The 27,901-nt window shown below is 46.0% G+C and overlaps 1 protein-coding gene across 2 annotated transcripts in view; it reads left to right on the top strand.

Moving 5' to 3' along the window:
* Positions 1 to 27,901, top strand: part of CAMKK1 (calcium/calmodulin dependent protein kinase kinase 1) — an 87,541-nt gene that overhangs the window by 37,908 nt on the left and 21,732 nt on the right. For both annotated transcript variants that reach the window (XM_052688729.1, XM_052688728.1), the window contains exons 3-10: positions 649 to 1,205; positions 9,379 to 9,426; positions 10,554 to 10,607; positions 17,599 to 17,650; positions 18,216 to 18,349; positions 18,927 to 18,963; positions 21,387 to 21,408; positions 22,511 to 22,599. In XM_052688729.1, coding sequence (XP_052544689.1) covers positions 750 to 1,205; positions 9,379 to 9,426; positions 10,554 to 10,607; positions 17,599 to 17,650; positions 18,216 to 18,349; positions 18,927 to 18,963; positions 21,387 to 21,408; positions 22,511 to 22,599 — 892 coding nt within the window. In that variant the 5' untranslated portion in view covers positions 649 to 749. The remainder of the gene's footprint in view (positions 1 to 648; positions 1,206 to 9,378; positions 9,427 to 10,553; positions 10,608 to 17,598; positions 17,651 to 18,215; positions 18,350 to 18,926; positions 18,964 to 21,386; positions 21,409 to 22,510; positions 22,600 to 27,901) is intronic.

Raw genomic sequence — 27,901 nt, 5'->3', positions numbered from 1 at the left:
TAGCTTTTGTACATGGTGGGCAATAAGGATGATGCATGATTTCACATAGGCTGGAACCAAGGGAGTCCAGAGGAAGCCCCAGAGAACAACTCATTCTTAAACTCTTCCTTTGCTGTTGAATATGTTGCTTAAACAGCAGCAAGTCACCGGCCATAGCTTGGCTTCTAAGCTGTTCAGTGGTACTCTGTGGGGCCATGCAGGGAGACCAAGAGCCTACTGTGGAGTCCTGAATGGCTGTGGGTTTGTTGTTCTGCAGTTGGGTTTGGATACAGGAAGTTCTTCCCTGCAAATAAGAATTCAAGAGGCCGAAAGTTTGACCCTTAACCCTTGATTGTTCAGAAGCCATACTTCTTCAATTCCTTGTGAACTTAGGCTGACTTTCACTCTAACTGCAGAAAGAGAAGTTCCCTTTATCTGTGTTACTTCTTGCGCACAGATATAATCTCATCTTCATCACTGGTATAAATTTTGTATCTAGCTTATGTTTGGTGCTGCCTTTCCTTCTGGGTGGCTGTTTGCTGTTTGTTGACAGGCTGCTAGAGTTTTGTCTTCATTTCCTTTCTGGATGAAAGGAGTCAAAGGTGAGTGTCTTGATTATGTTGTGCTGAGTGGACATTGCCACTCACCTCTCTTTGTGTTTCCTTCTAGAGCTTTTGAGGAGACGTTCAGTCATGCCACACTCTCTCTGTGAGTGCTAGCATTCCAGCTCTCTGCAGTCCCATCTGAGACTCTGTGGGCAGCACGCAGTGATGGAGGACTCTCCAACAGATGTTGTGGCTGAAGACAGTGACACGGGCTTCCAAGGCACAGAGGCTGAACTGGCAGAGCGGGTGGCTGCCATAGATGTGTCTGTTCACCCAGACAGAAGTGACCAAAATGGGGAAGACATCGCTGAAGAAAATGACACCGTCTTTTCTGATATCGTAAAAGACATCCAAAGAAATGGAGTCAGCAGTGATGTGGAAACGAATGAATTCCTGCTCTCCCAACAACCAGACGATGCTCACTGTGGGCACGCTTCCAAGAGACCTCTTGCTAGACCTGTGCTATCAAGTAGGAAGTTGTCTCTTCAGGAAAGATCATCAGGAAGTCATTTGGCATCGAGCAACGCTCTGGGTTTTGGTCATTATGCCACAGGGCCATCACCACGTATAATGCGGAGGCCAACGATAGAGTCCAATCGAGTCTCCATCTCGGATGCTGAGGTAGGTGTGTCCTCTACTTTAACTGTGGTGTTGAGGTGGGATATTTCTTAACTGGTAATGAGAGTCTGTGGTCTTTCACAATAGTAAATCTGAAAGCAGTGTTTTTCTAAGATTCTTGAAATCAGGAATTATGTTCACTTGGAATGGCCTATCACTTTTATGTCCATCCCCTAAAGCTGAAATAGGGATCCTTCAGCCCTCACCTGCCTGAAGTAGTCCTGCTAACAGACTGGGACTGCCAGTTACGTGGTGGTAGCATGCAGAAGGCCTGTAAGGCTGTTCAGAAAATGGGCTGAGACCAACTGCATTTGTTTTCTGTGTCCCTGCATGCGTGCCCTTCGGGAGTTTATCAATTACAGCAGCTCTGCTGCTGGTATTTCATGGATTTACACTTCTGAAGTTTATACATCTCCTTTTGTGTTTGGGCATTATTGAAGGCACAATTTAATTTTATAAAGAGCTTAAATGCACTGGCATTTTCTATGCTTATCAGGATTTTCTTATGTCTTTAAAGTATTTGCATGGATTTGTAACAGCAGTGGTAACTGAGAGCCATGACTCCTCCTTCAGATGAATTTCTCTGGGTAGCTGCAATCCTTCCTGCCCTGTCTTACAGCTCCTCTCCTGGTATTAGAGCTGGGCTCAGACATGTCCCAAAGGTGTGACACTCTGCTTTTGGTCAAGCCCATCGATGGAAGTGGCTGCTGGTTGCAGCTCCCTGTGTCATGCAGGGCTGCAGTGCTGGTGGAGAAGCCTGTCCTGTCTGCCATCCCAGGAACAAAGATCAGGATGGCAGTTTGAGCTTTTCTTTCTAGCTAAGCTACTGGTGTGCATGCCATGATGTGAGTTACTGGGGAGGACAGGGAGCAGAGAGGGGCTCTGCTGCCTTGTCACACTAAGGGCACAGGTCACCAAGTATGCAGCAGTTTGCAGCTGTCATATGCATGGTGCAGCAGAGCCTGTGAGGAAGTGGGTGTAGATCAAACTGGAACTTCAGCAGGACTTTATTTGAATGTTGAATGTGATAAAAGTGGAGTAAATTGATGTTTTTTTGAAACAAAGAATGCTTCCTTAAATGCTACTGGCTAGGAATACTTTAAGTAGGAAGAGAGCTGACTGGAGTACCAGAAAAGGAACGTCTGTTTAGTGGAGCTTGCATTGTTCTTGAGTGTTATGCTACTCCCTGCTCTAATGCCTAAAACTCATTTTTGTCCTGCCCTGTGTACTGTGTGAGCAAAACCACTAATTTCAGCCTGGAGCTTAACACATGTGGCTCAGTGCTTCCTTCTGAAAAGCAGGTGTTTTCCTCCTGTACCTCTGATGGGATTGGTGCACGTGCAAATCAGCCACTGTCTGCTGGGAATTTTTGCAAGTCATGTTAGCTGTGAGGTGGTCATGGCTGATAAGTGAATATCTGCATGAAGTGAACTGCAGAGGTTGCAACTCCTTTGACAACAGCCACGTGCTTTAATTGGAGATGTGGGAGTGAGGAGCTGATTATTGGAAATGTGTGTGTCTGGTGTGCCAGCTCTGCCCTCCTGCAGTGCTTTGCCTGCGCCAAGAGTAGGGATGGTCTGGAATGTGCTTCTAAGTACCTGCAGTCAATTCTAGCACACTCCAGTCTGAAACAAATCAAAAATACTCAGTCCCCTCTCACAGTATCTGCATCTCAGGGAGCAATATCTTGGGACAGGAAATGTTCAGTTTGAAATGCAGCTGCGCAGTCCTTCATTTCCCTGCTCCAACAGCAATCTGTCAGACATCTGTGTTTATAATGGTCACTTGCTTAACTGCTTAGAGCCTTGCTGCAGTGCAGCCAAGATGCTTAACAGAGCTGTGCTCATTAAAAACATCATTCATATTAATAGGGAATCGCTGCAGTAGCAGATGGAAGGGTAGGTCAGGTGAGAGCTGTGGGTGCTTGCTCCCTCAACAGGGCCCTTGGGAACAATGCTCTGACAGTACTGCTGTCTGTATCCTGTACGAAACAGCAAAAGGACTGGAAAGATGCAGGTTGTATATGAGGTAAGTCTGAAGCTGAGTGCAGGGGTGACCACTCTCTCACCTGTTTAAAGCCTTTGAGTTGCTCCTTTCTCTTTGCACTGAGTACTTGGCACCAGCACTCTGTGCCTTCCCAGTGCCAGGACACCCATGGCTTTGGCTCACAGTCACTTCCTGCATAGCTGCAGTCTGCGTGAAGATGAAGTTTAGGAGCATTGAGGCTTTATCAGAGGTGCATGTGCAGGCATCATCCATCAGGAGCCGAGATGGATGGCACAGCTGTACATCAAAATTTCCTTTGTTATGCCGATAATGATCTTGAATTGAAAATGGTTTCCCTCTCCAGTGATGCTGGGAGCAATGTATCTTTCATCTGGAGAAGTAATGGAGAAATATGCTTTGGGGAGGCTGGATAAGGGCATGTGACAGATGTGAATTTTCTGTTGTTCTCCTCTGAATTATGAAGGACTTATGTGTTCAGTCAGTGATGCCACTGAGCCTTATGAGTCCAGTTCAACACTTGCTCACAGGCTGGGAGGAAAACTGATATTCAGAGATCTGAAGGCTGAGAACTGAAGCTGCAACAGGCACTGTGTGCACTGACAGCCCCATCCCTGGTACCCTGCTGCCAGCACATGCCTTTGGAGGGGGACAGCTTGTGAGGATTGAGGAAGGCAGTGACTCCTAGGCTGGCAGGGCTGAATCAGAGCCAGGGCTTGTTGTCATTTGGCAATTAGGCTGCCAATTAGTTGATTGCCCTGGGACAAAGTATTGATAGCTGCCTGGTGTCTTGTGGCTTCTGCTGACAAGTCTGGATCTGCAGTATTAACTCTGCATGAGAAGTAACCCATTCTGTTCCCCTGACACTTACTGTGTACTTAATTAACCCAGCCTGTCACATCTCTGATAACAAGTTCATAATTTTCAAAGCATGGGGTGTGAGAAAGATTCCCTGCTTGTTCCTCTCTTCTCTAAAGCTCTGTGTGGACCGTTGTCCGAGAAGGTCCTTCCAGCATCATGTTCCCCTATGGGAGTGCCTGTAGGGCTGGTAGCATTCTTGCTTCTCTCAACAACTCTTTGCTCGAACAAAGGAATGGCTTTGCCTTTAGCTTCGCACAGAAATTAATAAACTGAAGCTGTTAAAGGTGCATAATTGCAGAATTGAAGTACAGGCCCAAGAATTTAGGTCACAAGCACATGTAGCTCATTGGTATAAGCACTCCCAGCTCCTGCTTGGTACTGGCAGCATGGCAGGAGGAGAGAGCTTTCCATAGGGTTCTCAGAGCACCTTCTGCTTTGCTGCACGGATGATGCCCTGGCACTTGTGTGTACCAGGAAAAGGGGGAAACAGCAAACAAGTTCATACAGACCAATGGGGATCTTGTTGCTGGGTTTGACAGAGCTTGTCCCACCTAAATTGCAGGGCTTGTATCTGTGCAAGGGTGGATGTGCTGCTTGCTGGGAAGTCACATTTGAAAATGCGACATGCTGTTTTTATTTTGCCATCCCAAACCAAGCTTTTGAGGTTGCTGAGAAAAGTTTCATTAGAAGAGTAGCTAGATGGAGAATAAAAGACTTCTCCTTCCCCAGACTTGCCAGCACTGTGAGTTTCTTTATACTTATCCAATCTGCTGATAATCTGAATCTGATTATTCCTCTCTTTCCCCTGGATCCACTCATGCCTACCAACCCAGTGTGGTCATCCCAGCCCCTGTGTTTGCGTGGTATCCCCCTTTGGGACCAGCAGAATGCTCTGGCTCTGTGCTGCAGGGGTGGCCCAGCTCAGCCTGATAAGGACTGAGGCCAAGCATGCTTGAGCAGGAGTGCAAAGGATGAAGTCAGGTCAGCATGCCTTCCCTCCTCAGAGCTGCTGCTGGCCTGAACACAAGGGTGGGGGTGAGGTGACAGGGTGTTTTCCTGTGCTCAGTGTCCACAGCTCACCCCAGAGGCACAGAAAATAAGTAATGACGTTCTTTTCTACTTTTGCTTTTCCACATCTTTACATCAGGCCTCTTGCTTGTCTGTTTGACTGGTTGGAAGCAGCTGGTGTCAGGAGCTGGGAGAGGCAGTGCTCTTGTGTCGGGCTGACTCAGGTTTTGTACTCTTCAAATGCTTGGGAGCTGCCTGATTCTCTTCACAAGGCTGTGATTTCCTTGCCTTACACAGAGATAAATCCTCTAGGGACCGGAGGAGCAACAGGGACTGAGGCTCTGGGTGGGCTGAAGCACTTCCCTCTCCAGCCCTGCAGGTCCCAAACTTCATTCTTGTACAAGTCCTGCTGCAGTGCTCAAGCTAGAGTTCTACTGAAAAGATCAAAGATGCTTGTAAAACATCCCTTCAAAGAAGAATTCCCCGCAGACGCTGCTAATTACTTTTCCTAGGACTAATTAGCCTTTATTTAAAAGTTACGTTTCCGATTTACCTGGAGCTCATTTTAAAGGTATGGCTGGGAGGAGGAGAAGGCACAAAGCCACAGTTGCAGAGGGGCTGCTTCCATCCCACTGCCCTCAGCCCCCTCACTCTTGCCTCAGTGAGAGTTGCGTGGGAAGCTCAGCTGTCATGTTATGTACTGAGGAAATCTAAAGCCATTAGCCATGCCAGCAGGCTTTGAGAAAAAGTCTGGAAAAAGATGTCTTCATTCTAGCTGCTCTCCAAATGAGCTGCCAGGGATTCAGCGAATGCCTGGCATGCTGCGTTCAGATCTGGGGCTTGGGGTGGGTGAACTCGGGTGGTGGTGCTCAGCCTTGGTGTTCTGCACAGCCACAGCCACTCACAGTGCTGGGCTGCAACTTCTGCTCTTGTTGGATGATGTTTAAACATCTATTTGTTTTTCTTATCTTCTTAGGAGTGCTGCGCTTCCTGTGGGTCCTTCTCTGTCCCTTAACAGCTTTGTAATTTATATCCATTGCTGCCCCTGATGCCCCTTGTCTGGCTTTTATTTTCATTTAGTCTGTTTTTAGAACTGCTTTCACTTCCCCTTTCAGCTGGGGGAGAGCTTTAAAACAGCACTGTCTTCACTAGTGACTTGAAGTTCCCAGTTTTCTCTCCCATGTTTTCTCTGCAAAGCATATCTCTAAATTGATGAAACTCATAGCTATTTTGAGATTGATGAATTTGGCTTCCTTTCAGGGGTAGAATATTTCCCAATGTATGTATACATGGCCGCCCTAATTATTTTTGGAAATGTCTTCTTTTGGAAGTAAGCTCTTGTTCTTCATTTCCACCCCAGTGTACCCTATGGGCAGCAAAGGCTCAGTTTTCCATTTCTCCAAGCTCCTGTCACACAGTGGTGGCAGCAGGATTTATGGATTTGGGCCTGGACTGCATTGCAATTTATGATTTTTTAAATCACTTTTTGCATTTTCTGTGTCTCTGACCTCTCTTCTCTTTCTTTTGAGTAATACCTTGGACAGGCAAACTAATGGGCACCTGCCATTTAAGATGGAACAATTACTGCATGCTTAGATGGATGCAGCAGTCTAATTCACTGACACTTCTCATTAAGTACAAACAGTAAGAAACATTATCAGCAGTTGCAGAACACTGGTGTGATGAAATCAAGAGAATTGTACAGGGTTATCTTAAAAATAATAATAATAAAGAGTTGGCCGAGAGATCGGTGTTTGTGTTTGATAAAGAAATAGTACAAATATCCCACCTCCTGCAGGAGAACCAAATGATAACATAATAAAAGACCTGCCAGTCTGCAGTGACACGTGGCAGGAGTCACCAGAGCTGTGAATTACAGCCTTTCTGCAAGGAAGGGGGAAAAAAAGAGGTAAAAAGCACCTACAGGCTGGTCTGAATTTTTGCTGAGTTGAGCACAAGTGCCCAGAGCACCGCAGAAGCTCAGATGGTGCTTTTCACCAGCAGTTATCTGAACGCAGAGCAGCGCGGGTGTGAATCGCAGGAGCTGTGCTGCAGTGAGGGAGCTGTGGCAGGCTGTGCTGCAGAGCTGGATCTCTGGCTGTGAGCTGGCTGTGCCCTGACATCAGCCTTCCCTCAGCCCTTGTCTCGGTGTTGCCTTCTAAAACTGTTCCTTCTTAATCTGTGTAGATCACTGCAGTGCAAAGCACAGCTTTGCTGGGAAGTGAATCTGCTGACTTAGTGCTTTCCTGGGAGTTTGTCCCTCATGTGTCTGTACCTTGGGTTCTATATGCTGCCTCGTATTTGAGAAGGAGTTCCTTTTAAAATGCAGTGAGTTTATTTTCTTCTATACATTTCAGGGGTACGATCCTTCATCTCTTGTCTTTTGCTGGGTCGTGCTCTCCTCTCTTGTTGCTCATAGTTCTAATTGATTGGGTTTTGCTGTTGGTAAGATTTGATGTGCTTTGATATCAATAGAGTTAATGCACTTCTGTGGCTCCATTACTCACTGTTGGCTCTTTTTCTTGTTAGGGTGGTGGAAAAAACTTTCTTCACTGGAAACAAAATGGAGATTTTAGTCATTCTTTGTATTCCTGACAAACCACTGTGAGCTATGAAAGTCATCATTTCCCCATTTCTTTATTCTCCTTCACTTTGGTGCTCACTTGCATTGGAAAGTCTTTCTGGCTCATGCTGGGGGAAGTACGAGAATTATCATATGCTGCATCAGTGCTCTAATGCATCTTGATCTGCAAACTGGTCTTGCTTTTACTGGGGAGCTGTAACATTTGTCTGTTCCTTCAAACGTATTGAAGACATCTGGCACCCCTTTTGCTATGCTGCTGCAGATTGTGATATTTTGAGGCTTGTGGGAAGTCTAATCCACCTATCTGCGTGCTTGGTGTCAGCTTTGTTCACAGAGTGCCTAGTGTGGAGGCTAGAAGTGGGTTGCCAGCCTGCTTTAGTGTTTGGCAGTCCCAGGGAGAGAGCTGTTGTTTTTAAAATGCTGTGTGGAGAAGCACGTCCTGTGTATGGCTCAGCATATTTCATCCACGTGGGACAGAAACTCTCTGCTTCTTTCACTCTGTGGAGTTGAGGGCTGTGCTGTCCCCTGCAATGCAGTTAAATGCTGTTTGTTAAGTCTGCTCCAAGGTACTGCAGCATCCCCAGAATCTCTCCTTGAATAAATATTTGCAAAATAGTGAGCTGAGAGCAGTCAGCATTCCTGCTGAGCTCTGCAGAGTCATGCTGCACTCACCTCGGGAATGGGGACATGGCAGTGCCGTGGTGGGGACAAGGGATGATGCCTCTGCACCCCGTGTGCTCAGGTCCTTACTACTGAAAGATCCTGGTGCCCTGAGCTGTGGCTCACTGTGCTGACATATGAGCTTTCTCTGGGACATGTGCAGGACAGGCTTAAGAAAATGCAGACACTTTGGCTCCATCAGAATGGAATTTCATCTAATTTTTGGAGAAGCACTGCCAGCACTCTGTGGGGGTTTTTTTGCATCTTTTTTTTTTTTTTTTTTTTTTTTGAGACTAGCAAACTCATGAGAATCTTTTAATACTGTACATAATCCCCTTCCTCAACATCTTACCCTTTCAGTACAAGCTGCTGGAAGGGCAGCCTGCCCTTCAGACTCACTTCCTAGGGAAGTCGAAGAGGCTGCAGCAGCCCCGCTATCTCTGGATATCAAGCTTTTATTGCCAGTGTGCGTGTCAGAGTTTTGTTCTTTTGCTCACAGAGTACAGCCCTGTGCAGAATACAGCAGAGGAGTTTGGCTCTGTGTTTTCTCCTCAAAGACCAATCCATGAGTCTGCTGGGTGCAGCCACAGTTGTCACAAGCAGCCCATGGAGGGTCAAGGCCTCTGCCAGGGTGATGCCAGGGATGGTGTTGTTCCTGCAGCTCTGCTGAGGCTGACATGGGTGCCTGGATGCTCATCCGTGGGAGCCACATGCTCTGTGGAGTTGGAGTTGGTGTTGAACATTGCAGTCTGATGCAGTCAGTAAATGTAAAGGGCCAGGTGCTGCTGGCAGGCTCATCAGGCTGAGCCTGGAGCAGTGCTGGTGCTTTGGGGGGTGAATGTGCTGTTGGAGCCACTGCACCACAGTCAGAACTCAGCTCATAATTGCTTTGTTATGAGCTGTCTTTATAAAACAAGCAAAGTAGTGCTTGTAGTGTAACTTACAGTGGTTTAAATAAGATCTAGTCTTTGGCTGTTCAGTGCTCTGCCTCTGTTTGACACTGAATCAAACAATTTCCTTTTACCGGTACTCTAATTATGTTCTGCTTTTGATCCACAGGACTGTGTGCAATTAAACCAGTACAAGCTGCAGAGTGAAATAGGCAAGGTATGTTCCTGGAGCTGGTGTTTGTCATAAGAGACCTGCATACACACACACATACAGTACAGGTCAAAAGCCTGTGCTAGCCTGGGAGATCTTACTGGCCAAGACTTCTTGAAACTTGTGTTTGGTTCAGTTTGGGGTTGGTTTGTTTGTTTTCTTTTTTGCCTTATTAGTTTGGTTAAGTTCTGTTCAAGGTCAAAGTGGAATGACTTCCTCTGAAATCTAACTTTGTTTTCCTTCCCTCTGAAGGTGGTTATGTTGGCTTCTTTTCAAGATGTTTGCTTGCCAAATGTAACACTAAATGGTTTTAATGCATAAATACAAACCATCAGGGGAAGCAAAATAACCAAAAAAACAAAAAGAGAAGGGCAGGTGCTTGGTCCATGCCAGCACTAGCTTAAGTTTTTATTTCTATGAATGAACTACTAGTTTATTGTAGTCCATATTTAAATGCTGCAGAATGATTCAGAATAGATTGCTCCAAAGTTATTTAGAGGTCTGGGCTGTTGAGCAGTTCAGACACCTGCATGTTTGGACATCTGCCATCACTGCAGATGGATCCACAAGCAATTATGCTTTCTGGAAGCTGTACCTACTTTGGCAGTTGGTGGTTCTAGCTGAATGCATATCATGCTGCAGACTTTCACCAGAAGTTTTATTAGCCCAAACTCTTCTCCAAAGCAAGAGGCTTTGATGCAGTTTGGCTTCAGGCTGTCACTGGAGCTGTGGATATAGTAACAATCCAACAGGCTGTTGGAGGAAGGCAGGCTGTTGGTCCTCCCTGAAGTTCATTCGCTCTAAAGAAATGAAGGGGTTTATGGCTCAAAATGGTCTTGCTCAGAAGTGCAGAAAGGTGTCCATGCAAAGCATACAAACTTCCACAAGAAATTCTGCTCACATTATTCTCTCTCTTTTCCAGCCATTTTTGATGTAGGTCAGGCACAATGGCTTGGTCTTGGGGCAGGAGGGGATGGGCTGACACACAACTCCACCAGTCAGTGTTACTCCTCAGCACATGCCTTGTGGCTGCTGCTGTGGGCAGAACATAGAGGGCTACGAACTACCAGTCCTGAGCAGCAAGGAGACCAGGCAAAGCTGCTGAACTAACTGCAATTTGTGTTTATTTTCAGGGTTCCTATGGTGTTGTGAAGCTGGCCTACAACAAGGATGATGACAAGTATTATGTAAGTGTCTCCCTCCTTCTCTCCACAGTCTCCACTGCTCCTCATTTCCTTTTGTACCTGTGAGAGCTATGTCCCCTCTTTCCTTGCTGCTTTTAGCACATGCGTTTCTGATTTGAGCGGCATGCAAGGATACAAACATCCCTGCTGGGCATGGAGTGATATGCAGTTGTCTGTGCATCTGCTTGTGTGCCTATGTGTTGTGGTGAGTGGGAATCAGGTGGGCTGCATTATGTAACAGACAAGGGCCTTGCAGGCAGGAAGCATATTGGTGATTTGTCCTGACACTGTCTGGCTATGAAGCAGGCTACTTGAAATGAAAGGCATGTGTGGGTGGTGGTAGTCAGCACCTGCTCTGCATTGGAAGAGCGACCTGCAATGAGCATGCCTGTTTTTTAAGGAAACACAAGGTTTTATCAGAAATGCTGAATGGCACGGCTCAGCTTGGCTGTGTCTGGCTCTGCTGCATCTTTCCTTCTTGCAGGATGCCTCTCCATAAAGGTGTAGGATGCAGTGCAGAGGGCAAGCCTTGGCTTTTAGATGTTTTGCTGAACTGAAGCCAGAATTAGAGGGTTTAGATACAGAAAGGCTGTATATGCTGAAGCCTCCTTGTCTGTCACTCTCTTTTCAGAAGCAGGCAAATCCTAAATGTTCAAGCTGGGATTTCTACAAAACCCACTTGTGAAAACTGTTAATTTTGTTTGGGCTGCAAGCAGGAGCTGGGCAGCTGGCAAAAGGAAAACTGCCTTGTTGTGTGTGGATGTGCCTGAAGGCTTGTGGAAAGCAGCTTGCTTTGAGCAGTTTCTGTTGAATGACAGGTGTCTGCTGGGAAGGGCCCAGTGTTGCAGTGCTGTGAAACCCAAACCCAGCTGCCTTCCAGGCAGCCTTGTCAGTCTGGCCCAGCAGTGCAGATGCTGCTCCGTGCCCTGTTCAGCAATGGGACAGTGCAGGGCAAGCACATGGCAATCTCATTTTCCCTGCTGCAATGGAGCAGTCTTGTGTGATTGGGAATGGAGCCATCAGAGTGCCCTGACAGACTCGTGTTGGTGCAGTGCAGAGGGGAATAGGAATGTTCTATGGAAACGTAACATGTGCTCACTCCTGTGGTGGTGAGAGAGTGACTGTGGTCAGCCCAGCTAGTTTTCTTTCCCTGGTTCTTGGATTTACAAGTGGCGTACAAGGTTAGAGAGACCATGTGGGAGCTGCATGCCTGTTAGTATCCCTCGCCCTTCCTTTCTGCCAGAGGGCATGAAACCATGGGAGAAGTACCTTGAAGGATGGAAGAGATGAGACAAAAATCTGGAGAAGGTGCCCTGAAGCTGGCCAAGCAAAGGAACTGCAATTCTTTCCATCCCAGGCTGACTCATCCACCACACTGGAGTGGTTGCTGTTTCTGAGGGCTCCCTTTCTTTGCTGCTCTCTGAATGCTTCCCCCGTGTCCTGGAGCAACACATTTTAGCTCTGCAGAGAACAGCAGTGCCAGCTGTGGCTCCCCTGATGCGTCTGTTCCATCAGCCTAGGGGAGTGCCAGGGCCAGTAGCATGAAGTAGGGAATGCATCACACTGTATTTATTTCAATCTAAGCATTTTTTTTTTCATGGTGGAAATCCTGATGCGGTGCTCTGGCTGCTCTGAGCAGGCAGGGCAGTTGTCACATCTCAGCAGGCAAGAGGTCAGTGTAGTTGGTGTTGTGAACTGTCTTTGTTCATGCTTTGGCTGCAGGTGAACACCTCAGATGTAGGTTTAACTGGCCAAATCAAAGTTAAAAGTGAAGGCCTAGGTCAGGTTAGCCTGCTGTGTGTTAGTTAATCCCTGCTTAATCTCTGCTTAGTTTCCTAATCTAGACAAATGCCTTGAAGCTACTGAAGCCTGAGAGTGGCTCTGATGTCACTGTACCTCTGATTTGGCCTTGCTAGCCCAAGAGAGACAGGATGCACAAACCCAGCATTGCAGGGATGCAACTGTTTGGTTCTCCTTTGCTGTTGGGGAGTTAACTCAGGGGTGAAACAGAATGGGGGCTCTGTGCCTGAAGCTGATCCTGGGAGATGTGAGAGATGCAATAGTGGCAGAGGTGGAATCAGAGCAGAAGCACCAGGAGTGTCACCACTGTTTCACTGCTGTGAGTGTAAGCATATGGGAGAGGAAAGGGCAGGTGACTGCACTGCTGACCTGCAGGAAGGAAGGCTGCAGTGCTACTGCCTGTGCTTCACATCCTTGCTAATCTTTTGGCTGGGGTAGTGAAGCTTTTTCTTTTCCCCCATGCTTCTAAATGGCCATGCTTATGTTTACCAGAGCCGAAGATTTTTTTTAAAGCTTCAGAGAAACAAAAGCAAATTGCATAATTATCTAATGGTTGCCCAGCTCCCCACACCTCCCAGTGTGTGTGACCTCTGTGCTGCTTCCAGCTCTGAGGTAACTCCATGCAGCTCTGCTTATTGCTCCCGTCTGAGGCTGTTACAGCAACCCTGACCCACTGGGCACGGGTATCTAATGCAAATGTATGTTACCAGCAATTACAAGAAGCAATTGTGATTCTGACAGTTGGGGAGAGCCTTTTCTGCGCGTGTTGTCACCAGTTTGGCTCTGGAGGATTGTTTTTATGTCAGTGGTGTAAAGCAGTAACAGACAATGGGAGAAAATCATCCCCTTGGTTGCATTTAGTGAGCAGTCCCAGTGGCTGGTTCACATGTACAGTGCTTTAGCTTTAGCTCGAGACCAGGATGTTTCTGCGTGCTTTATTTTCTTTGAGCTGGAATGCTGCAATAAAAAGGAGCAAATCTTAAAGCAGAAAAATTTGTTGTGGAGTACAATTCAGAGCATGACACATCTGATTCTTCTGAAACACAGGGCCTTTTGCAAGATCTTCTCATAACTGCAGGTATCAGGAATTGAATCTCTGACAAAGTGAATGGAGAGATTTCTCTTGCTTGAATGAATTTTGGGCATGACCTAGAATTAGGAAAAACTCTTAGGAAAAAAAAGCTGATCATCACATCTGGGGAAAATGTGGAGTTGTATTTATTTTGTGGATCGTTCTTCCTTCCATTAAAGATGAGCAAGTGCTTCCAAGAGCTGTGTACTTTGTTGCTGTGAACAACTGCAGTGCTGTGAAGGGCTGTGAAATCGTGTTTATTTACATCAGCGGATGCAGGGAACATTTCAGCCTGGGGAAACTGAGCTTCTAGTACCATGTGACTGGTGCTCCCTCCAAGGAAGTGACCCTTCAGCTGCAGAGCTGGGTACAGAAAGCTGCCTCTGCCACTGCAGCAGCGTGTAAAGCTGCTAAAGCAATGTTTGCAAGGCTCTGCCTAGGAGCCCTTTGTGGCTGGGAAGGTTTCAGTGTCACAATTTGCAGGAAATGCTTTGACAGTGAGCAGGGGTAAAGAGCAGAAAAAGCCAAGCTCTGTTGAAAGAGCAGCAAATAAAAAGCAAAGGCAAATGTGTCCAGGTGGAGATCTAATTTGGAGTCATTGTGCTGATGGAATTTGATTCTGTGATGCCTCAGGTCATGTCTCCTTCCTGTTTTCAGTCTCTAAATCAGCTCACAGAGAAAAGTGGTTATGATGGACATTTGTTACGCTAGTTTTGGACAAAAGCAATAGCATTGTAGGTTGTCAGTGAGTTGCTTTTTTCCCCTTTTTTAATCTGGTTTCCTAAGAAACAAGATTTGTGTTATCAGGCTGTCTACCTGTATATACCTAACAATCTTTGTATCAGGGCTCTTTGCTCCCGAGTTTCAGGGTGGGGAGGAGAGGTCCCTTCTGAGCTGATGAACTCAGAGAGCTGCATAAAGTGTTACTGCAGGGTGAAAGATGGTCACCAGCAAGTCTTACTGTTGTGCATGCTGCGAGGATTTGGATCACCCCAGGTAGAAGTGGGAACAGGATTTTGGGATGTGGCAGCTAAGCCTGTCGAGGTAAGGCTTTTCTCTCACCCCACAGCATTCCTCTCTCCTGGCAGAGCTGCTTAGCCGCTTTCTCTAAGGGTGCCACTGTCAGGGCAGGTGGAGGAGGACTGGGAATGTGCTGTGATCCTCTCAGCACTCCCACGGTGCTGGATCATGCTCTAGCAGAGGATTTTGGTGGTTAGTAGCCAGGTTTTGAACCATTTCCCTCTCCCCTGGGAGCTGTGGGTCTGGACTGTGTATGGTTTTCTGTTCTTGCACGGGTTTAGGTCCTTTTCCATGCAAGTCCTCCTGTAACCAAATAAGATTATATCCCAAGTGTTGCGAGAATATCACAAGGCACAGCTGATTGGTTTCCTTGTTTTGTCGCTATTCCATCCCCCAAATAACAGATGTTTTCCAGTTGTCATTAACACAAACAGGATGTTGAGTTCGAGGCCTCACTGTTGTGAAGGCTGCTATGTCCCAGGTCCCTCCTCCTGCATAAATCTGAGATCTCCTCCCTTGATGTCCTCACAAAACCGCTTTCCTGTGAGTTCAAGCTACAGGGTTGCTATGGGGAGTGCAGAAGACTTAAATAATAAATGGACATCAAAGAGAAATGCAGAGTTCCCACTGCCTGTCAGAAAAACGTCATGGCTTGTGTCCTTGTGTGAGTAGTCGGAAGGAAGGTGGGTGCAAGGGCGTGTGGAGGGGGGATCTTTGAGGGTCTCCTCTTTTCCTGAGGAAGCTGAAGCAGTACTTAGCAGTGTACAGGGAAAATCCCTTGGCTTGGCTCTGAGCTGATTCTTTATCAAAAAAAGCATTATCTGGGTAATTAGCTCTGCCTGCAAATAGAAATGCCTTTGGCGCTTTCCTGCATGTGAGCCTGGAAGGAGCGATTTGCTGGATCATCTCTGTGTTGCTCTTGTAATGCACAGCTCCAGTTCATTGAGGAAGCCTCGTTCTGTAATTACAGTGCAGCTTCACTGCCATGTGTTCCCATCTCCGCTTTTGTGATAATTAAGCAGCTCTGACCTTTTGCATGATAAAGTTTGTTTTTCATTCCACATTTGTGTTTAGAAGTTCAGTGGCACAGGTCCTCTCTTCTGATGCAGCCCTGCCTGTATGATACCCACAGCTACCACAATTTGAAAGTGGTGTAGATGTATGCTGACAGCAGAGGTGGTTTGTAGTCAGCTTAACCTATGTTACAGAAACTCCCACTTGTTTCCCTGTGACCCTTCATAATATCTTTTGGAGAGGCTGGGTGACCTCAGAAGCTCTTGTTGTCAGCCCTCCTTCTTCAGTATTGCTCCTCTCTGTCCCTTAGTGCTTCCGTCTCGCCGTCCCCAGAGCTGACCCCAGCCAGGACTGGGCTGATGCAGGCACAGCTGTAGCCGTAGTTCAGTTTCTAAAGCTCTGATGCAGCTTCAGAGTTTTATGCACCAAACTATATATTCTATTTCTTCTTTCTCTAAAGCTTATTGCCAGAAGGCAAAGGTCTCAGGGTGGGACTGAGGCAACAGGGGCTTTCTATTCCCAGGCTGGTGCTGTTGGCAGATGAATAAGTATATAAAGCCCTTTGATACTTTTTTCCTACCAACTTGCCTAATGGAGCGATAAAAGTAAGGGATGCAAGAAGTCCTCTAGGCTTGGTCCTGACCATTCTTGGATGTGGTTGTGCATGTCTTGGATCACTTTCCAGTAGACTGTGAATCATTTGGCTGCCTGTATTGGAGACAGCGTTGTGCTAAATGAAAGATAAGTCCTTTTGAGCCTGTCTCTCAGTGCTGTCATTTCCATTGGCTCAGGAGCTGTCAGGCAGGATTGAGAGCCTCACTGAGCTGAGCCAGGTTCTCTTCTCAATTACACGGGTGCAAATCCAAAGGATTTCACTGGATCAGTACCAAAAATAACAATCCTTTCAGTGAGCTGTGAACCTGGCTGCAGCGTGAGCGTGGGTGAGGACCTCGGGGCACACAGCAGCATTGCCAGCAAAAACAGCTTGAGAAGGAGCTCGCCGAAATGGCTTTGGTGACCTGTTCCTGGTGGATGTGTTAATAACAGGCAGTGTGCAGAGCCTGCCATCATGGAAGTAATACAGAATTCCTTGGCGTTCGACTGTGTCCTGCAGGAGTCTTTTGCTAATTATGTTTCAGAGGGGGTCACTCTGGTGTGAATTAGAGATTTGTATGCTTAATTAAGAGGAGTAGCTACCTATCCTGGGAGAGGGAATGAGTAACTGTCCCATTGCCAGGGAGTTTAGGCTATTTTCCTAAGCAAATTGTACCAAGAGCTGGTTTTGCATGGAAATTTATTTGATGGGCCATTTGGGGATGTGGCCCTCAGAAAAGTTATGAACTCACAGATGAGATGGAGGTACAGAGGCCGTTCATTAAATTCACATTGCCTTTTGTTATGGTGTTAATACCAATTGGATGGCAGAAAAAATTACAGTGACTCCATCCCATGCTTCCTGTGTTTGTGCTTTTGCCAGTGCATGATCGGGTGGGAGGTGAGAGGGAAACTGCTGAAAAGATGCACAGAAATGGCTGCACCACTGCTGAGGCTGCAGAGATGGGTGCCTGTGAAGTACCTCTCTAATGACCTTGGGTATCATGCTGGATCACAACAAAGATGCTACTTGTTGCTCTAGCAGTCAGGAAGAGGCTTTATAGTGTAAAAATGGTTATGAGAATGCATAAGGCCTTCCGAGGCAAGGCAGAGCTGTGTCCTCACTGTACCTTGGGTGTGTGATGCAGGTTGAAGGATGTTAGTGGTATGGCTTTGACACTCCAGCTCTTTTGCTTCCTAAACCTTCTGGCAAGGCAAAAAGGAAGGTGGAGCAGCCTGGACACTTCTCTGACTTCCAGCATGGCCGTAGCATCGTCCAGAAACAAGTTACATAAATGTTCAGTTGAGAAACCCACCTCTTCCCTTAAGTTCCAGCCTTAAATGCAGGAATTGGATTAATTTTCCTATATCCTATTTGAAATGAATTAAAACCAGTAATTTTTTCTGTGGGATGACCACCATGCTCCATCATCAAAGCAGTGAGCACTTTGAGTTCTTGTTTAGTTTTAATACTGATTTTTCATTTTCCTTCAGGCTATGAAAGTCCTCTCCAAAAAGAAGCTCCTGAAGCAGTATGGATTTCCACGTGGGTATCTCATGTTCTGAGATCTGCTTGTTGTCCTCAGGCAGATCTGTCAATAGAAACATTGCCTGGAAGGAGTGCAGAACTTTACCTTATTTGAAGGTTTCCCAAGTAGTTCGAGGGCTGGTTAAAATGCAGTGGGTGGTGAAAGACCAAGCACAAAGAAATTCAAAGCACTTGGTAATTGGGTTTCTGGCTTTGATTTTCTCGTCTTTGAAGTACTGGCTCTTCCCTGTTCATCATATATGAAACCTAATTAAGTGCTGGAATTCAGGTAGGATTAGACCCCCTTCCTCCCAGGGGCTCTTCTGTCCCTTCAGAATAGCACCTTGTCCAAAAAGTGGGGCAATGGGATCTGACGGGCAGACCAGGCTGGAAATTCAGCAGGAGCAAGCCTAAATGTGTTTTGGGAATCACTGTTCAGGGTAGAATCTGTAATGCTTTGGGATCATAATAAGGCAATGAGATTTTCCAGAGTAGCCCAAGATACCCTGCAGAAGTACCAGTTGCTGCTCACTCCTGCATGCTGAAAGGTGAGTTCTTCCTCACTGTGTTATTGTGATTGCAGGTCGACCTCCTCCTAGAGGGTCAAAAACATCCACTGGCGAGCAGTCCAAAACAATGGCACCACTGGACAGAGTCTATCAGGAAATAGCCATATTAAAGAAACTGGACCATGTCAACGTTGTTAAACTGATAGAGGTGAGCTACTTCTCCACCCTAAGCTAGGCAGAAACAAGTCTGGTTTGTATTATGAAGGGAGGATGTTTCTTCAACTGCTCTTACTTCAGCTGAAATTGTTTTAAAACAGTTGTTTAAAAATACAGGTTGTTTATCTTAAATAAGATCAAACCAGTTGTGTGTGACAGACTGACACATTTACTCTGGGCTTCGGCCTAGTGCCCAAGTGAGGGCAGCTGGATGTGCTGGTAGAAACAGCAGCAAGCTTTGACCAATGAAACTTGTGCATAGACAAGCATGGGAAGGTGGACAAACTCAAGGCTTCGTTGCCCTTTTCAATATTAGTTATTGTCAGATCAGGATAAGCAGTGCCTTTTTATTGGTAAGCTACAAATATGGGGAGAAGTTGGAAAATGTGTCGTGTGTCCTTCAACGCCACCACCACCAATCCCCCCAAGAATCTCTGACTGTCAGTGTAACTCTTTCTTAATGCTTTGCAGCTTAGCATAGCGTACAGGGAGCAGTGAAATGCTCTGTGATTAAAAATGACTTTCCCTGCTGTTTTTCTTTTTTCTCTCATTTCTGTTTTCAATTACAGGTCCTTGATGATCCTGCAGAAGACAACTTATACATGGGTATGTGAATCAGTGATGCATGTGAATGTGAATGAATGAATGTGAATTAGTGGTGCAAATAACTTGTACCAGGACCTGGGAGGGAACTTGTACCAACTTAGCAGAATTAGTTTTCCTCAAATGGCAGTCCCCTTAGGGTAAGGTAGCCATGTGTTCCAGCAGAGCTGCACCCATCTCCTTGTCCAAAAGGACACTGAAAAGATGTGACAGCTGCTCTGGCCTCTTCTTTTATATATGCAGGTTCCAATTCCAGAGCCAGGAAAGAAGGGAAGGGTGCAGGAAGGTTTCTTGTACTGCCAGTATGAGATTAATCTCTCAAGTCTCCTGTAGACTTTGGACTGTGGTAGTGATTCAAGAAAGTCATCTCAAGGTGACCCCAGCATTCAGCTTCCTGATGAGTGTTGGGACCTCCTAAGTTAGCAGCACTGCTGTCCTTGGCTGCTTAGCCCAACCCATGCCTTGGGCATTCAGACTGGGAGGTAGTAATGCACTTATGCAAAGGGTGGGAAATTTCTGTCCATTTTCTCTTCCATCTAGGAAGTGCTCTGTTTTGAGCAGAATCCAGAGGGACAGGGAAAGCACCAGGGTGCCAGATCCTCAGAGACCAGGACGTCTGACAGAGTTATATCTCTACTCTGTAGTGTTTCCTGATGAGATAGGCTTAAAGGCTGCTTCTCATAAAAATAATTATGGGATGCTTTGAAGCTGCCTGTGCGAGGAGTCTGTGCCTAGCAAATGAAGCTATTTGCCTTTGAAAGGCTGCTCTTCCCTGTCTGCTGGAGCCCTGTGGGCATTCTGGCAGCATCCCAAAGGTGGCAGGTAAGGCTGATGCTAGTTAAGACAACCAAGGGCATTGTTTTAAGGCCTGAACTCCTGCGGATGGAGAGAAAGGAAAAGATGAGGGAGCAAGGTTTCTCATTGCATGAAAATAAATGCATGAGGCAGTTAAAAAAGCTGCAGAAAATAAAAAGAATAATCAGTCCTGGAAATGGCAGCAATGGTAGGACAACTGGGGAATGTCTTGATCTCATTGGCACTGAAAAATGCAACTAGAGAAAATGGAGTTTGCTCGTTGGTAATTATTAGTAACTGTGAGTGATCTCCTCTGCTGCATGTTCAGTGAGAAGAAAGCAGAGGATTGAGGGTAGTGGTGGAAATCAGAGCAACCTGAAATGATGCAAAACGGTTGAATGATGAAATGATACCAAAAGCTGCGGCTTCTTCAGGGAAATCTTTCTTGAGGGAAAATTTTGCTGATGCAGGCTGGCTTGTATTTGTAACTTCAGCTGACCAAAGTCACAGCTATAAGCAGGTCTCTGTGTGCTTTGCAAGGAGCAATCTGCTGGGATTTCTTCAGAGGTGCAAAAAATCCCTTAGTAACTCATGAGGAAAGAGCTGTCCTACAGATAATGGCAGATTGTTCCGGCACCAGTTCTGCTTGTGCCTTACACATCTGGTGCCAAGACCTCCAATGGGAGCGTGCTGCGCTCTTGGAGATACGGACACGGCCCTAGAGTGGAGCTGGGCATTCTTGACTTCTGCAGACCAGAAGCTGAGTGACGTTAAGTGTCTGCTTTAGTTTGCAGAAGGGGTCAGAGGCAGGCCTCCAGCTGGCTCAAAAGCATTGTTCCCATCACTGCTGTTTTGCTCCCTGTTGTTTTGTAGCCTGGCTTTTTGGTAGCTGTGTATGTTGGGCTGCAGAGGAGCATTCCCCTTCAAAAGGTCAAAGGGTCTCAAGCACCAGGCTGGAGCTAGGAGACTTCAAATGTCCCTGTTGTTTTCCTGCAAGTTGCTTCGTATCCTAGCATTGCTACCTAACAGTATTTCATGAAACCTCAGTAATTGCTGCCAAAGGATCAGAAAAACAACCATGGCTGGGACAAGCTGCCATTTTAACCCCTGAATCAGACGCACAAACTCTCATACTCTGCAAACCTCAACTCATGCCAATAAATTCTCTACAATTGCACCCCCAGGGAGTGTTTACCTCTCTGATAGCATTATAGCTGTGCTGCTGATGCTCACGGCAGAAATGGAGCAGTGTGTTCTTAAAGCACCTCATTCGGTAGCAGCAACTTAGCAGAAATATCACCAAACACCTGCCCTGGAGGTGGAGGTACTGAATGAGGCAGGCCTCAAATCAGCAAGGACTAACACTGGGATCAGCAGAAATATGGCTAGTAGATTACCCACTGTCCTCCTTCTTGAAACTGGCAGAAGGTGGGGATATTTGTCTTTGTTAAAGAGATGAATATTCTCATTTAGCATCTCCTGATGTTCTTGTCATGTGGGAACTAAGAAAGGTGAAGGAGATAAATGGATTTTGCAGGCATAGGAACGAATGCAGTGTTATAGGTGCTAAAAAATGAATAAGCCTGGTTCTCTCTTCTGTTTCACTCATGACTTGATTTCCTTCCTTGCAGTGTTTGACCTCCTGAGGAAAGGGTAAGTAGCCCTTCTGGGCTCCCGTGCTGAAATTTTTGGTGTGTATTGTTAGCTTCCTAGGTGAAATTGAAGTTCTGATGCGCACAGTGGGGCAAACCACCCTCTACAGGCAAGCGCAGAGGAGACAAGCCAGTAGTTATCTTCATGCTGTCACAGCCTGGGACATTGCAGTGGATCACAATGGGCTCAGAGAAAATGTGTCCTGGTGTCAGGTTTTGATCCTGATGCTAAATTTGGTGCCATTTCCCCACTGGATGCCTGGAAGAGAAGCTCTTTGTAGGGAATATTATGCTGGGGTAGCCGCCATATCATAGCTTTCTCTCAAGACTCAAGAGTGTAAAATAACATCAATGATTACTTGCGATGCATGGCCTTACATTGCCCTCAGTATGAACATATTGTGGGAGGCTGTTTTGTTGGCACATTTCCATGGCAGGTGCAGTGATGTGGTGATGGGTGTCTGCACTGCTATTTGCTACACCTGGGCTGGACCTGCAGCCCTGTGGAGTTGCAGTAAGGTTGAGAGAGCTGAACCCAGGATGGGGGAGATTCCCCAAGAGCTTGTTTCTCTCTTTAGCCCACAAACAAGCCTCTTGCAGATGGCCAGCACCAGCAGGCTGTTGGTGGGAGGCTCCCAGTCTCCCTGGTGACCAGGCTGATGACTGTAGGAGGTGGTGGAGGGAAGCTCCTGCAATCAGCTGAGGCCAGGGCCAGCGAATGTGCTGTTTGACCAAGCACAGCCTGCCTGCCTCTAGCGGAAGGCAATTAGACTCCATTAGTTGCTCTGTCAGTCCTGTCGCTCACGTTATTTCTGCCTGGTTTCAGCAGCAGAAAATTGTTTATAAAGAGGGGGAGAAGGCAATTGCAGAAAGATGCAAATTGGAGAAGAAGGTTATCTATCAAACTGCAGCAAGGGGGGAAGAGAGAAATGCCTCAGGAGCAGCCTCTGCTCAGGTAGAGGGTTGGTCCTGGACCTTCTGAGATCCAGGCTCTCAGTGATAGGACCACAATGATGCAGAATAATTTCAGTATGAAACAGTAACGAGTGCTGCTGCCATTTTGCAAAAAACTCAGGAACTCAGTTGCTGCTTCTTCCTTACAGGGCTGTCATGGAGGTACCAAGCAATGAGCCATTCAGCGAGGATCAGGCCCGGCTCTACTTCCGAGACATTGTTTTGGGCATTGAGTACTGTGAGTACCACCAAAAGTGATGGCTGTTTTGCAGTGCATGTCAGCCTCCTGTTCTGCTGGAGAGAAGCCTATCAACATCAGTAGGCTGTATCAGCTTAGCCAGTGAGATCCTCTCTAATTGCATGTGACAAGGTTTGCAGATGGTGGTCCTGCTCAGCTCAGGTTTACCCAGGTTGCATAACAGATGCTGGAAGCAGACATTCTGTGGAAGGGACATTAGGAAAATGGCTTGCATTATGTCCTCTTTTTATCTTTTCAGAGAGTCTTTGAAAGCAATGGCAGAGCTAGCAAAGAAGCATTTGTAATGATGTAGATGAGTCAGTAACTTCAGCTGAAACAGAGTGCTGTCTCCATCTTAGCAAGGCAAGCACTAACCATGGGGACAGCAGCCTCTGAAAGTAGCTAGTTTGGTGGAGCTGGGCATTTATGGGTGCAGATACAAATCTTTACCACTAAGAGGTTAAGAGTCAGAGACCCTGGTGCTTTGATGTGATGTAGCACTGCTTGCTGGCCTTACTCCCGGGCTGTTTCTGAACATACTATGCTGCACATTCCCACTCCTCTTGAGCCTCAGTACCAGTGTTGTCCCCACGTCGGAAGGCACAACTTGGATCCTCTGTTGATCACTCATGCTAGCCTAAGACCTTCTCTCCCTTTTCTAACAGAAGGTCTCTGCCTTTCCTCTCACGGTTGCTCTTTGCACTGGATCTCTTCATGCCCCTAGTGCTGCCAGGGACTCATGTTGCACAGTATCATCTGAGAGATATAACCATAAGTCATCTGGTAACTGCTTGTGTACCAGCAGGTTGTCAGATGCTGGTGAGCAGCATTTGGCATTTTGATTCTGCTGTCTTTGTTGTAGGTGGCCTTCCACAGTGGTTAGTGATCTTGTTATTAACTTCTGTCTCTGAACACTCGTGTGCTAAAGAATGGGCCATGATTGGATGGCTCAATAAGGGGAATAAGAGTCAACACAGCTTTTTCAGAGGGAATTTATGCCTCACTGATCTGATAGTGTTCCAGAGGAGTCAACAAAAATGTAGATAAGATGATCCTTTTGCTACAGCGTGCTTGGATTGTCAAACTGCTGTTGATTAGATTTGTTAACAGAAGCTCATAAAGAAAGTATTTTTGGTTGGCTGACCTCTTTTATATTAACAACTAGACATTGATCAGGAAAGTAGGAACACAGCTTTTACAGTGGAGAAAGGTCACTTGTGCTGTTAAACAGGAGTCCATCATGTGGCTGGGTTGTTTTATATATCCCTAAATGCCCAGAAATAGAATATATTGCAATATGAGAGGCTGGTGATGACAACTAGTTGTTCAAGAGTAGTCATCATTAGAACTGACTGGAAGGGAGATGGCGTGATAGTGAGTGATGGTATGATAGAAAGGCAGATAAAAATCCTTGTTGCCAAATACAGATATTTTATGAGGGGGAGAAACAGCACTAAAAATATGTACATCGTGACAGGCTCTAAATAAGCTGTTCTCACTCAGTTCTTGTTCTGGATAGTTCTCTGGTAAATGCCATTGCCTAGAGATAGTCAACAAAGTTAACAGGATTTAGTGAATTACTGGGAATGGAATAAAGAATAAAGTACAAAATATCATTATGCAATTGTTTGGATCTGTAAGAGCTCTTAGATACCAGAGAATAATATCTTGAATGCTGTATACAGTTCTGCACTGCAGTTCTGCACTGTCTCAGAAACCACTCTCTAGAGAAAAACCTAAAGAAGGTGATCAGAAGGATCCTGTACAGAGAGATGAAATGAAGCACTTCAGTTTTGAAAATTACCATGGGATATGGCAGAGACTGTCCTGTGCCTCTGAGGAGAGGTGAACAGAAAGAACTGAGGAGTAGCAAACAAAATAATCAAGTGGCAAGTTTTAAAAAGAAGGAAGGTAATTAACTGTGACATTAATTGCTGAAAGAGATGGCAAGTACTTGAAGTTAATGGACTCAGAAAGGACTTGACAAATTTGTAGCAGAAAAGAGTATCAAGGGCTGTTATATATGAGAATGCAGGCAGTTTGTCTTTGGGAGTGTCTGTGCTGTATGTTTTGCATCTGTCTGCCTAATGCTTTTCTCCAAGCTATTGACCCTGACAGGAGATGGGCTCCTGGGGAGGGTGGGCCTCTGGTACATCCTTTGCTCTCCTCCAGCAGCTTATCTGTGTGGTCCTTAAAGTTTTTGTTGTGCTCACCTGACAACAGAGGTAACTGTTGTGCCCAGTTCTGTGAGATCAATCTAAGTTAGCTTGAGATCTCTCAGATGTGGCACCTTTTTAAAACCCTGGCTTATCTTGACAGTATGGGCACGTAGTTCCAGTGGCAAATCTGAAGGCGGAGCAGCCAACAGGGAGGGACAAACACATTTGATCAAGTGTTTGTCAGCCATGGCAAGTGAGCATTGTGCAAAGTAAGAAGCATCAGATATTTGCAAAGCAGAGAGCTGTGTCACATCCCTGTGTCATTTGAGGTGATATTTTCCCAGCTGTTACAACATCAGGAAGAAAATAGAAAGGAATTGGTTCAACTGTACTTTCAAAGGTGCAACACGTAGCTGTGTCAAGCATGAAAAGAATATTTCATGCTGCTGTAGTGCCTTGAGCCACATCTGCCTTCATTTCACTCAATCTCAAGTGGCTCCTGCAAGCTCAGCACTCCTGAGGGTCAGGGTGGGCCCCTCCCTATCTAAAGCTTTCATTGAAGGTGTATCACCAGGTTTCAAATGGAGACCAGTTCTTGCAGAGAACTGTTTTCTGATGAGTGTTGATAGCCCTTGCCAAGGCAGAGCAATGTGGTTTGCAGTGTCCTGGTCCATCTTCACTGAAATACAGTGGCACCTCTTTTTGTTTATCTAACATCAATGGGAAAAGTAGCAGCTGGTGGGAAATGAAATCATTGTTTGCTCTTTTGTGACAGTCCAGAGAATTCCGTGCTAGAAGCTAAAAAAGCAGTCTGCTGAAAGGTTTTTATGAATGGGGATGGGAAGCTTAAGACTGCTTTTCAGTAGAGTCTGAAGGGCAAAGACTGCAGCTTTTTATATTCTCATCAGTATTCACACAATTGCAGAACCTGCATGCCTCAGCTGGGAGATGCAGGCTCTGCTGTGCTGGATGCTGCTGGCACTTGCAGTAGGTAACAGCTCTTGCTTAGAAGAAAGTTTAACTTAGAAGGCAGTAAAAAAAAAAAAGTTCTTGTTGTCCTTGGCAAAGACAATGAAATGGGGCAATAAATTATAGGATGCCCAAGCACTCACAACAGCGGGAACAAAAGGATGCTTTATTTTGGGTTATTGAGTAAGCACTTATTTTATTAGCAAATGAAAGTTAAAAATGGTGTTCTCTCAGAACTGCTGGGTAAATGCATGGCAATTATTATTTTGAGCTCAACAGGGAATTACAGGGGGAAAGTGCACCATCTATGCACACTGAAGAAAAAGTGTTGCCAGGCAATCTAGAGATTGCAAGGTAATTTTAATGGAAGCATACATAATTGTTATGTAATTTGGGAGACTCAATAACCATGCAGCTGCTTGAAGCTCACAGTCATCACAGCAGCAAATGCATCATTGCTGGTTGAGTTCTATTAAATTAGAAGTTGCAAAGTGGATTCCTGTCAGAGCCTGCAAGGTGTTAATCCAGGTCCATGTGTGCACTCTGCAAACAGAGGTACGCAGTGAAGTGGCTGCAGTAGCCAAACAGATGGGAGATGTGGGGTGACCTTTAAAATGATGGGCGATGGCAGGGGGTCCACAGGCACTGTGTGTCAGTGGGGGGATAAGCTGTGCTTGTTATTCACAATGCTTGCCTGCAAGGAGGACTGATCTGGAGAGAAGCATTTGGAGGCAGTGTGGTAATACTACCAGTTCACCTGTTTCGGTTTTGTTTGTGTCTTAAGCCTAGGCTCTGTGTGAACTGCATTGGGAGTCATTTAATCACACACACACTTTAATTCATGTTCTGTAGTGAAATGGGCTCTGCAAAGGAAAGTGCTTTTCCTTCTGCTGGGAAGACTTCTCCAGTACTACTCGTGTTGCTCTCATGAAGTGGGGAGGCAGTGTGCTGTGAGTGCCACTGGAATGGTGGTTTAAGAAGGTACTTAAACGTTTTGGATAGAAAAGTTTTGCTGGATTATCCATGTCATTAACTGAAGCATGTGCTCACGTGCCTCCGAATTGGGGATATTTGCAATTACCTTCCTTTCTACTTGTCATCTGCCTCTAGTAATGTTTATCTGGGGTTATTTAAATTTCAGTCTTCTTTCTGGTAAGCATTGCTTTCCCAGTGACAGTCAGAAGAAATGGATGTGCTAGGAGGCAAATCACCAAAGGAATCAGCAGCCAAGCCAGGAATCAACCCTAAAAACTGGAGGCTGAGTGGGGTGCTCCTCTGCAGGCCAAGCAGCTGCACAGAGTGAGCTGAGGTGCCCAGCACTCAGGACAGGCAGATGTTGTAGCTGTGCTTCGAGGGTCAGTAACTCAGGCATTTTCTTAGCCAGAGGTGTTTTTTTTTTCTCTAATAGCCGCTGATATTTTTTTCCATTAACACGTTCAGTTCTTTTTTAAGCTTTTGTCAGTTTCCAGCATCTGTTACCTGTTTACATGGTGTGGGAAGCAGTTTCCATCTGTGTTTGAATCTGGTCCTGTAGACTTCAGCTGACAGAAGGGGTGACCAGACACAATCGTGCTCTGTCTGTGCTGCCCCTGCCTTCAAAGATGTCTGTTGCGTTGTACTTTTGGGCTGTCTGTTGGAGGCTGCAGAGTCCCTATCTATGTCATTGTTGCAAAGTGTCCTTCCATCCCTTTGAGCATCTGTTAGAAAAAGCTAGGAATCGTGGAGTCCCCCAGGCCTAATTAATGACAGCACAACTGTATTTTGGAGTTAGAAATATGACTGAAAATACTTACCGTGCTTCCTTCCCCCAGGAAAACATACAGGTTTTCTGGACAAAGCCAGGTGTTCTGCTGTGCCTTACTTACTGTTTTGTTCTGATACCTTGCTTGTGGGCGATAATACAGGTTTGGTTTCAAGACACTGTTTAAGTTTCCTTCTGCACTGACTGAGAGGTAACTGATAGTTTGTAATTGCACAGTTAATGGCTTTGCTGAGTGATGGTGCGTTTGGCATGGTGCTATTTCACTTTGGCAGATGAACAGTGGAAATCAGTATCGGTTGAAGGGAGGGTTTTCTTCCACTGTTGTTGGTAAGGAATGTTTTGCTTGTGACCTGACAATTGGTTCAATACAATGAACAGATACCTGAAACTCTCCCCCAGTGGTGGAAGCTGC

The sequence above is a fragment of the Tympanuchus pallidicinctus genome, unplaced genomic scaffold, assembly GCF_026119805.1.
Source record: "Tympanuchus pallidicinctus isolate F22 unplaced genomic scaffold, pur_lepc_1.0 scaffold24, whole genome shotgun sequence".
Taxonomy (NCBI): Eukaryota; Metazoa; Chordata; class Aves; order Galliformes; family Phasianidae; genus Tympanuchus; species Tympanuchus pallidicinctus.
Note: the sequence above shows the minus strand (reverse complement) of the source record. Positions and strands in the feature narration are given on the sequence as shown.